This window comes from Pseudophryne corroboree, chromosome 6, assembly GCF_028390025.1.
Source record: "Pseudophryne corroboree isolate aPseCor3 chromosome 6, aPseCor3.hap2, whole genome shotgun sequence".
In the NCBI taxonomy this organism is placed as follows: Eukaryota; Metazoa; Chordata; class Amphibia; order Anura; family Myobatrachidae; genus Pseudophryne; species Pseudophryne corroboree.
The window spans coordinates 343,564,316-343,576,653 of NC_086449.1; the positions used below are offsets into that span (position 1 = coordinate 343,564,316).

General features: G+C 41.6%; 1 protein-coding gene across 3 annotated transcripts in view; it reads right to left on the minus strand.

The window, feature by feature from the left end:
* Positions 1-12,338, minus strand: part of VPS13C (vacuolar protein sorting 13 homolog C) — a 950,377-nt gene that overhangs the window by 513,981 nt on the left and 424,058 nt on the right. For all 3 annotated transcript variants that reach the window (XM_063926503.1, XM_063926502.1, XM_063926504.1), the window contains 3 exons: positions 10,892-10,971; positions 10,682-10,741; positions 158-308 (listed from right to left, as the gene is read on the minus strand). In XM_063926503.1, coding sequence (XP_063782573.1) covers positions 158-308; positions 10,682-10,741; positions 10,892-10,971 — 291 coding nt within the window. The remainder of the gene's footprint in view (positions 1-157; positions 309-10,681; positions 10,742-10,891; positions 10,972-12,338) is intronic.

Here is a 12,338-nt window from a genome sequence, read left to right on the forward strand (position 1 = left end):
ATAAAAGAAATACAAGCACTATGCTTGAAGGAGTTAAAACTAAACGATCAATAGTTCTATATCTGCACAATGTTATCATGAGAAGGTGGCAATAACAATTATGCCACAGCATTACAACAGAAGCCACATTAAACCAATATTTGCCTTGGGGTTTTACCTTTCTTAACAAAATTCTCTTTATCCTTCTGCTTCTGTGCAGAGGCTGACTCGGTCTTATCAGCAATACTGGGCATGGCTTCTGTAATGAAGCTGATAGCAGACAGCAGTGCTTGAGAGTGTAGAAGGAGATCCATGGATGAAAAGGCCACCTGTTGAAAACAAAGAAAAAAGGTTTTTATGCACATTCTACTGTAAACCATCATTTATCATAAGGTTTCACTCATAACTATGAGCATTGAATGGAAAATGGAAATCAGCTGTGTTTTTTTGAAGATATGTGGTGGCATAGTGACTCAAACATTTTCTTTTTTCATTAGATGTTAAATAGGATTCCCAATCAAAATATAATTTACATGCATATTAAAATATCTATGCATAGGAAAGGCAGACTCCCCACAAACACATTAAATAATAAAAAACACAGACAATTGGGTGTAAGGGGGCATCATTAAATATGTGAAAATGGGCTCCATGCAACATGGGACACAACATGAACCAAGAATACAACTACTAGTGGTTGGCATTAAGCTTACCTTCCATAGGAAAGACTGGCATGTTTTCTTGTAATTAAATTATATGCAAATAAAAGTACCACATGATTAACTAGAAAAATGAGGAGCCTTTATATGAAACCTAATAGCCACGGAAGATGTGCATCTATTTGCATAAACAAAAATCAATCAGAAAAGCAGGTGCTATAAGTAACTTCTTAGGCACATTCAGTGTCTAGAACTACTTTGCAGAACCACCAGAATCACTGCTAGACAGACAGACAGACAGACAGACCGAAAGACCAGGGCTATAAAGTTTTCTTTAAGTTGGTATCACACATTGGGGTAAATTTACTAAGGTGGAAGAATTTTAGTACTGGTGATGTTGCCCATGGCAACCAATCAGATTCTACTTACCATTTTTCTAGCTGCTTCTAGCAGATAATAGATATAAGCTGATTGGTTGCTATGGGCAACATCACCAGTTCTAAAAATCTCCCACCTTAGTAAATTTACCCCATTCACTCTTGTGCCTTTGTGAAGGACGGGTGTGGTTCATCAAATCGACAGTGTCTAGGTCGACAATGTTTAGGTCGACCACTATAGGTCGACAGTCACTAGGTCGACATGGATGGAAGGTCGACAGGGTTTCGAGGTCGACAGGTCTAAAGGTCGACATGAGGATTTTTTTTTTGGGTGTCGTTTTCTTCGTAGAGTGACCGGGATCCCAAATTAGTGCACCGCGTTCCCTCGCATGGCTCGCTTCGCTCGCCATGCTTCGGGCATGGTGCCTTCGCTCCGCTACCGCTTGGCACACTTTACCGTTCCAATCGTAGTCCACGTGGATCGTTAAGTATGAAAAAATTCAAAAAAAAAGAATTTTTTTTTAAAAAAACTCATGTCGACCTTTAGACCTGTCGACCTAGCACATGTCGACCTAGAAACCCTGTCGACCTTCCATCCATGTCGACCTAGTGACTGTCGACCTATAGTGGTCGACATAAACATTGTCGACCTAGACACTGTCGATCTTCAGACCGGATCCCGTGAAGGACATTGCTAAGAATTTGTCCATTTTCACCTTCTTCACATGCTTAGTAGCCTGTGCTCCTTAGCAGGAGTGATAAACCGTTTATGCACAGCAAGTCATCTATGATATCCTGCTCTGCGCAGTTCATGTGGTACATATTTTTATAAAATTAAGGAGACAGAAGGGTATATGCAATTGCGGTCGAATTCCCGAAATTGTCGAATTTCGGGTCATTTTCGCCCAAAAAAAAAAATCGTCAATGCAATTCAGTGCTTTCCGTCAAAAAAACGGACTTTCAAAATTCGACTTTTTGAAATTCGACTTTTTGCAAAGTCGACTTTTCTGCAATGATACAAGTGCTGCAATTCGACAAAAGCATATTCAATTCAAGTTTGGAAATTCGACAGCAGTGCTTTTAGACAGTAAATTCGTCATTTTCAATCCGCCACACTTTGGAGGGTGAAAACAATAAAAAAAAATTGAAACATGTTTTTTTTTGTGTTTTTTTTTTTTGGGAATAGCATATCTATTTATATTAGAAGGGATTAGGTACTTTTTTTTTTTTTTTTTTGGAGGCACAAGTATTATTTATATATTTTTAAAAATATTTTTTTATTTATTTATTTTTTATTGCTGGAACGGTAAAAAAAAAAAAATGGCGTGGGGTCCCCCCTCCATAGCATAACCAGCCTCGGGCTCTTCGAGCTGGTCCTGGTTCTAAAAATGCGGGGAAAAATTGGGCAGGGATCCCCCGTATTTTTAAAACCAGCACCGGGCTCTGCGCCTGGTGCAAAAAATACGGGGGACAAAACGAGCAGGGGTCCCCCGTATTTTTCACACCAGCATCGGGCTCCACTAGCTGGACAGATAATGCCACAGCCGGGGGTCACTTTTATACAGTGCCCTGCGGCCGTGGCATTAAATATCCAACTAGTCACCCCTGGCCGGGGTACCCTGGGGGAGTGGGGACCCCTTCAATCAAGGGGTCCCCCCCCCCCCACCCAAGGGCCAGGGGTGAAGCCCGAGGCTGTCCCCCCCATCCAAGGGCTGCGGATGGGAGGCTGATAGCCTTGAGTAAAATGACAGAATATTGTTTTTTCCAGAAGAACTACAAGTCCCAGCAAGCCTCCCCCGCAAGCTGGTACTTGGAGAACCACAAGTACCAGCATGCGGGAGAAAAACGGGCCCGCTGGTACCTGTAGTTCTACTGGAAAAAAAATACCCAAATAAAAACAGTACACAGACACCGTGACAGTAAAACTTTATTACACACTGCCATACTTACCTATGTTCACACGCCGACATCGGTCCTCTTCTCCATGTAGAATCCACGGATACCTGAAAAGAAAAGATCAATATACTCACCTCAGCCATGGTCCAGAGATAAATCCACGGACTTGGCAAAAAAAGAAAACGAACACCCGGACCACCGGACTGAAAGGGGTCCCATGCTGACACATGAGACCCCTTTCCACGAATGAGACCTGTCAGTGACAGCTGTCACACAAAGGTCTCTAAAGCCAATCATGAAGCGCAACTTCGTTGCGCTCACCTGATTGGCTGTGCGCTGTCTGAACTCAGACAGCGCATCGCACAGCTCCGTCCATTATATTCAATGGTGGGAACTTAGCGGCTAGCGGTGAGGTCACCCGCCGGTCAGCGGCTGACCGCGGGTAACCCCACCGCTGACGGCAAAGTTCCCACCATTGAAACTAATGGAGCGGCTTTGCGATGCGCTGTCTGACAGCTCAGACAGCGCACAGCCAATCAGGTGAGCGCCACGGAAGTAGCGCTTCCTGATTGGCTGAAGGGACTTCAGTGACAGGAGTCACGTGATGTCCAGCATTCGTGGAAAGGGGTCTCATGTGAAAGCATGGGACCCCTTTCAGTCCGGCATGGAACGGGTGTTCGTTTTTTTTTTTTTTTAACAAGTTCGTGGATTATCTCTGGACGTGGATGTACCTCTGGACGCTGGAAGGTGAGTATAATTGTTTTCACAGGTACCCTCGGATCGTCGGAGACCGTGGCAGTCGGCGTGTCAACATAGGTAAGTATGTGTGTGTCGGCAGTGTGTAATAAAGTTTTACTGTCACGGTGTCTGTGTCCTGTTTTTATTTGGGTATTTTTTTTCCAGTAGAACTACAGGTACCAGCGGGCCCGTTTTTCTCCCGCATGCTGGTACTTGTGGTTCTCCAAGTACCAGCTTGTGGGGGAGGCTTGCTGGGACTTGTAGTTCTTCTGGAAAAAACCAATATTCTGACAATTTTCTCAAGGCTATCAGCCTCCCATCCGCAGCCAATGGATGGGGGAGGACAGCCTCGGGCTTCACCCCTGGCCCTTGGGTGGCTGGGGGGGACACCCCTTGATTGAAGGGGTCCCCACTCCCCCAGAGTACCCCGGCCAGGGGTGACTAGTTGGATATTTAATGCCACGGCCGCAGGGCACGGCATAAAAGTGACCCCCGGCTGTGGCATTATCTGTCCAGCTAGTGGAGCCCGATGCTGGTGTTAAAAATACGGGGGACCCCTGCTCGTTTTGTCCCCCGTATTTTTGGCACCAGCACCAGGCGCAGAGCCCGGTGCTGGTTTTAAAAATACGGGGGATCCGCTGTTAATTTTTCCCCCGGATTTTTAAAACCAGGACCAGCTCGAAGAGCCCAAGGCTGGTTATGCTTTGAAGGGGGGACCCCACGCCATTTTTTTTCCGGATTTTTCCCGTTTTTTAAATCGCGGCAAAATCCGGCAAATCGGCCGTTTTTCGCCCGCGGGACTGTCGAATCCGTTTTTCATAGAATATGGTGATTTCCGGCAGCCACCTGCCGGAATTCACCTGTCGAATTGTGTAGAATTAAAAAACGGCGATAATTTGCCGCGATTCGCCGTGAATTGCATATACCCCTCTGGGTATAGAGTATAGAGCAAGGAATAGCTGCATTTGTAAAGATTAAACATGTTTGGAACTCCTTCCCCTCTATTCACTGCAACCGACAGATTGTCTGGAATAATGATTAACAGTACATAGACTGTCAACAGGTTGATGACAGATGGTTGACAGGATCCAAATGTCAGCAGGTTCAAAACGTCAACATGGACTTAGTTAGACAGGGTCAAAAGGTCAATATAGTCAAAAAGCCAACCTGCAAATGAATGACACAGAAAAGGTTGAAAGATGGATTTTCATGATTGTTAGGGTTAAGCGCTTGGGGGAGTGTTAAGCTGCCGGAGGGGATAGTTAGGGTTAGGAATTTGGTAAATTGTTAGGATTAGGCTGCAGAAGGGGATGGTTAGGGACCAGGGGGAGGAATAGAGTAAAAAAAAGTGTGAACATTTTCTGTGTTGACCATTTAACTCTGTCAACCTACAGTAAGTCCATGTGAACAATTTAACCATCAACATTTTGACTATCGACTATCTGGTGTCGGCATATTGACTATATATTTACTGCCCTGGTACTGAAGAGGCTTATGCTTGACAGCATGAGTTTATTTACTACTGTTTTCCTGTGGCTCCGCTTATGTGAATGTCTGTTATTGCTCAGAGGAGCTAATTTTATAAAGATAGTAGTGATCTAATATTGCGATGTATATTTTATATTGTACACATTGATCACACAATTTCTTTGTAAACAATATTTGCCTTTTTTACTTCAGGGATTAACACAAAAACATGCTTGGGGCTACTACCTCATGAGCAAGCCACGTAAAGCTGCCCATGGGAGAAGCAGCTGGTTCTGAGATCTATGACTCCAGCCCCTTCTTTTTATTACAGTACAGCTCATTGATTCCTGCTTTGACATTATTAACTTCTACACTGCGGGACATGTGGCTAGACTTCGCAGCATTTATACCAGGGCTTGCACGTTCTCTTTCTTGTTTATACACAGGGATACACCAGTCTAGCACACCGGCGTTGACTAGACGTTGCTAAGCAACGGGTCACGGCGTGCGCACTGACGTCATCACTTAGCAGCTGTTCAGAGACGTGTCCAGCACGTTCTATGTCTCCTTCCACATGGCGAACTCCTCTTCTATATGGGTAAGTCACTTTCACTACCACATTACACCTCTCACCTTGACAAAGGTGTTTACAACCCTGAAACGTTGGTTATTATGTTATTTGTTTCAATACACCTTTGCCTTTTGTGAAAGCCTCGGAGTACTGCTGCATTATTCAAACTGCTCTGCATCAATCTACAGAGAGGGCACTGGAGCACTTTATAATACAGTAGAGTGCCAGGCTGTTTCTACAATGCTATATATATATATATATCTATATCTATATATATATATATATATATATATATATATATATATATAGATATATATATATATATATAGATATATATATATAGATATACACACACACACACACACACACACACACACACACATAAAGCAGTAGTGAGAAAGTACAAAAAGGGTGTAAGTGTGCTCCAAAATACTATTTCTGCCAATACTTTGATCAGGGATATATTGTTTAACAATATGTCAAATGCAATGTGCACAGTTCCAATTTGGTAGATTTATTTAAAAGTCCTTTACATAAAAGATCATACAAATCAACTTGATGATTGGGAACCACAGAAGGAGCACTAATATTCAGTGGAGGCAGAATCCGTTTTTGGAAGTTCCCCTTAATTGTGGACCAATTATCTGATCATTGTATATCCAGTTGATTGAAGAATCAGGTTTTATTGATATGGAATTCTTTATCTCCTTAACCGGCTTAATGAATACATGTTAACAACAGCTCCATCTTTGATATTTGTAATCTATGCTGCACTGTATGCCATACCCCTGATGAAGTCTCGGTGAGAGATGAAACACGTTGGGTATTCATATATCATTGTGACTCCTAGATCTTCTTAGCAAGAGGTCGGGAGAAGAAAATTCTGCTATGACTTGGACGCCTTTTAGCCTATCGATCTTTTGTATGATCTGTTATGTAAAGTACTTTTAAATAAACCTACCAAATTGGAACATTCTTTTTAGTTCTGACTAACAGGGAACTCAGTGAGAAAAGCGGCCTACCATCTTATCCACATTCGGCGCACAGGAAGAGCATTGCACATTATATATATACAAACAATATTGCCGGCACGCAAATGCTTTAAATCACTACTTGCCCTGGTGCCATCCGTATATATCCTGATTCAGAGATGGAAGCAGATCTCACATGCTGATGTCATGTATCTGCTCTGAAAACGCTCCCAGCCACCCCTGTTCTGCCCGCCCTACCCACGAAATGCGGTGTCAACGTACACCCGACAACGTGCCACTATAATCACCTTGCACGACGCAAGGTTTAGGGTCACGCACACGCACTGTGGTCGGTGCGCATACGCAGTCCACCCAAATGCAGCCACTGCGTACAGATGCGCGGCTGCGTTCGGGTCTGAATGATCCCCATAGTCATTTTGGACTTCAGCCTACACACGCCGAGTGTCAAGCATCTGTTTTTTTCTTTTATTGCTCATCTCCCTGATGTCACATCAAGATCATACATACCTCAGTTTCTTTCTTTGCTATACAACAGTGAAAATGCGATCCAAATTCATCCAGTAGTTTTTGCGTGATGACGATACGAACGACAAACAGACAAAAATTCCATATCCATGCACCATAAACAGCCACTAGAAGTATATTACTCAACAAAAATTGCTATGTACACACACAACTTTTAGCTTTATTATATATATAGATTTTGTTATTAGACCAATACAGTGGCCCGAAGGGTTCTTTGCGAATATGCAAAGCTAGCAGTTGAGAGCAGATGTACTGCAGCGATATACCTTCGAAGCAGGGCCCCACGCCCTTTAGCGAAGACCTTTAGGGGTGGGTAGTCATTGCTACTGATAAAATAACTGAGGCTTCTGTCCAGCGACTGCCCAGTAGCAGCCACTGCACATTGGAGGAGGGGACATGGATAAGTAAAATCTCTCCCATCTGCACACAGGGACCATTAGTGGAAAATCATGGTGAGTTCCAGAACCAAGTGTCTGTAGTCATAGAGGGTACAGATGTGTCCTCATACATCTACACTCAATACACCATGCACTGTGAGATGCCTGGCATGAATGATCTGCCAATTTCCATGCAACTTTGCTAACATCGGGCATCTTTTTTTGCCAAAAATGTGTCTTATTTCCCACCACTATTTATTTATTTATTAACAGTTTCTTATACAGCGCAGCAAATTCCGTTGTGCTTTACAATTGGACACAATGATAAAACAAAACTGGGTAATAACGGTAGGAAAGTCCTGCTCACAAGTTTACAATCTATAGGGAAATAAGCATTGATACACAAGGATAGGCACTATCTATTGCATATTTGTCCACCGGATTGCAAAGGATCTAGGTGGGCTGCATGATATCACATCACAATGTAAATAAGACACACAAGCAGACACTGCTGATTAAGATATGATATTCTGCATGCCTATATTCTGTTTGTGACTGCGGCTGTATTTGCATACAAAATGTTATGTTGCAGTATTTTTCAGTAAAACAATAACGTAGCATTTCGTATGCAGATAAAGCTGAAGTCGCACACAGAATACAGGCATGCTGCATACCATTTTAATCAGAGTCTGCTAGTGCGTCTTATTTACATAGCAAAGCGAATAAGATGCATTGTCAGGGAAAAAGTGCACAAAAAGATGCCTGTGTTAGTAAACGCATTCACGACTAGGTGCGACTAGAAGAGCTGTTTAACATAACTGCAGAAACGATAAAGGAGACACATCTGTACATGAGCTGAACGAACTGTCCTTAGGAACAACTGCAATCATATTACAGGGTTTGCAGGGTTTTTTCCCTGAGTTCTAGCATTGTCCTGTGGCGGTTTCCTACTTTCTTCATATCAGTCATGGAAGCTTGAATTGCCATTTTAGATTAGAGGAAGAATCGGGAGCAGCTCCTGACTGTCATTTTTCAAACCCAGCCTGTGACATGGCAGTTAGACACTGATTGGCTGGTACTTTCTCTCCATCCACATTATCTCCATCCAAGGCTTAGTAAATAGATGCCTAAGTCTATTACTCAGCTTCTTTAGCTGGTGGCTATCTTCAAGGAGAATCGTTTGGATGTCATAGCAACCAATGTAAAATGGTGTGTTTAGATTAGAGGTTTTGCCTCATCAGAGCAAGTCTTCTCTATGAAAAAATAACATACAAAAAAAACTTTGGATGCACTAACTGCATTGCGCAATCCGATAGCCAGGCTTTGCATGAGTCAGAGTTTGACTCTTCATCCCATGAGAAGGGTAACTTGGTGACTGATTCCACCATGGAGGATGAGGCTTTAGATTGGCATGGTAACTATGTTTTACTTTGAGCAGTGCGCCAACAACCAGACATACCAGAAACTGGGAAAACAGATTTCAGTCATCTTGAAGTTTATGCCTAAGGTAAAGAAATGGGAATATGGCCCCTGCATGGACAATTACGGAGGTAAACAAGTGGCTGGTACAGCATTCAGAGGTTTCACAGTGCAATAAACAAACCTCAAAATGTCTTACTTAGTTGAACATTCACTGTACATCTTAAGAGTATCTGGGCAATGTGGCATTGTATTTTAGTCATATAGGGAGAAAAATTTCAGAGCCTCAAAGTTATATAGCTTAATTCCTGGAAAGAGTATTTCTCAGGATATGGGGGTGGGGGGAGGGGTTGTTTCTTCTAGCCAGTTAATACTCCTAATACTAGATTTTCCAGGACTAGTTCATTTTGCACCTCATATAGCACCAATGATTCCAAGAGGTAGTCAGCTGATAGACAGGTTTGAAAAGCCTTTCACACAAATTCCAAGATGGCTGACAAACCGTGAATATGACCGGAATCAGATCTATGCATAATCTGTTGTGGTGGGAGCCAATTGGCTTATCTTCCAGAACACCACCAGTTCAATTTCATCACAGACGTCTGAGTAATTGGTATCGTTAATTGGGTAAATGTTTTAGATCACCTTTTAGAAGGTCTTTCTCAGTAGGTCTTCATGGAGACAAGGAAGAGCAGATTGCTTTCCAGGCAGTAATTTAGTCTTGGCCCCACTTAGGGGTAATGGTTACAGTTCCAGGACAAAAGTGGTCAAACTTCAGGCGTGTTTGCAAGGTCATAAGACCCCGAAGGAGTCAAACTCCTAATCACTGTAAGTCACGGTGGGGCAGATGTATTAACCTGGAGAAGGCACAAGGAAGTGATAAGCCAGTGATAAATGCAAGGTGATAGCCAATCAGCTCCTAACTGTTAATTTACATATTGGAGCTGATTGGCTGGTGCGTTTATCACCTTGCACATATCACTGGTTTATCACTTCCTTATGCCTTCTCCAGGTTAATACATCTGCCCCTGTATCTTTTGTGCCTTAGTAAGCAGGCAACATCTCTTCAGAGGCACTAAAAAGCCAGTAAAACAATTCTTAAATACTAGTGTGGCAAAAGAGTACCCTTGCCACGAGAGATACCAGCTAGACTAGGCAATGAGCATACACAAGTGTCCCTGCTGTCATGGCCAAATTTTAACTTAAGACAGACAACAAATAAGCAAATGGGTTTTGTTTTTTTTGTGCAGGCCAGACCTTCACCAATAAGAATGGTCCCTTCACCCAGAGTACATTCTTTAACTTGGGGACAACCAGACTTTGATGTGTTGGTGTCTCTTTTGAACTACATGGTACTAATAATCTGCTCCAGAAAATGGATACCATGACATTTCTGTTAGATGAAATGCCGATGCCACTGCACTTTCATCTCATTTGCTTGTTGTTTCAATGGACAGGTAAAAAAAAAAAAATATTTGTAATAATGTGAATATGTGTACATCTTCCTTGGCTACTTAATATGTCCTTCTGACTCATAGAATTGACCAACACTGATTTCTACATTATATTCTCTATTACTACTACAGTACATGAATAAAAAAACAATGCACAACGCAAGAAGTAAAACATTCATTATTTGAAGTTGTGAGCATCCATGGCAACACAAGAATCAACAATATACCTTAAGTGTTTGTTCTGTGTTCTCAAAAGTGGTTTGAAAATTAGGACCAAGTTTGTTAGCCTAAAGAGAAATAAAAACAGTGCACATTAATACGTCATCAACCTCATAACCAACCCACTGAAGTGTTTGATGCACAAATATGTGACGATAGGTGAATGCTGACGTGCCTGGAGAACCATTGCAAAGGCAGATAACCAAATAAACTATTACCTTAAGATATTCCACTTTTAAAAGGTCCAGTCCGTTTTCATCTGAAGAGTTGATTAAATGAAGAGGCTGTTTGCTGAAACCTATGACATTAATAAAGGTTTGTCAGGTCCATTGCTCAGTATTTTGATTTCATAAACCTATCACATACAATGCCCGTTAACTGAAATACAGTATAGTAGAAAGTAAAGAGCAAGGAACTGTTATTTTGGGGGCACTCTTATTGAAATTATGACATTTAAAAATGAACCTTTATTAAACTGATTAAAACAGATAAATATTCCAAACACAGACAGACATCAACATATAACATAAATATTGATAAAAAGTTATCTCACAGTATAATATGCTGGGCAAATTGTAAAAAATTGGCTCACAGAATAATAAGCTGAGCGAAATATCGGTATAGAGAGTCAGACTTATATAAAGTACAAATCCTGGTATTAATTAGTCTAATAAGTTAATTAAGGTAGTTTGCAGTACCAATACTTGATTAGTAGTCAAGCGCAGTTCACAGATTCACATAGTTAGTATTCAATAATATCAATCCAAAAAAAAATCAGAAAGATGTTTGCAAATTCACATAGCTGATGTCTGTTATCACAGAAATGGATTGTATAAGAGCACTGAATGATTGACTATAGATATATACAGTGTGTTACTATCTAAACCAGTGGTTCTCAAACTGTGTGCAGTGGCACCCTGGGGTGTTTCAGGGCACTTGCAGGGGTGCCCTGGGTTGGTGGTCCAGGACCAATTCAAATTATTTATGGTCAATGTAATAGGCAAGACCAGTGCTAGGGGCTGAAAATCATAAAATATGCAGACAAACAGAAGTGAATCCTGTCCCTCACCACATGACTGGACCTAAGGATAACATATAAACACAATTTTCTTAATTTAATATTTCTTTCTATATTTCTTAATAAGAAATATTTGGCCTAGGGGTTCCGTGAACAAACATTCTGATACTCTAGGGCGCCGTGATTCAAAAAAGTTTGTGAACCACTGGTCTAAACCAACAATTGCCTCACTGTTCAGTGTGAGAGAGAAATATAAAATGCAATCTATCACTTGTTTCCAACAAAGGAATACATTATACTGTACCTCAGTTTTTGCACATGCTTGTCTCCCCACAATACAAATAAGCAGTTCCATGCTGTGACTATTCTCTATAATGATAAGGTTTCTCTCTCTCTATATTATATATAAATATATATATATATATATATATATATATATATATATATATATATATATATATATATATATATATAAAATAAGATTTTACTCACCGGTAAATCTATTTCTCGTAGTCCGTAGTGGATGCTGGGACTCCGTAAGGACCATGGGGATTAGCGGCTCCGCAGGAGACTGGGCACAACTAAAGAAAGCTTTAGGACTACCTGGTGTGCACTGGCTCCTCCCACTAAGACCCTCCTCCAGACCT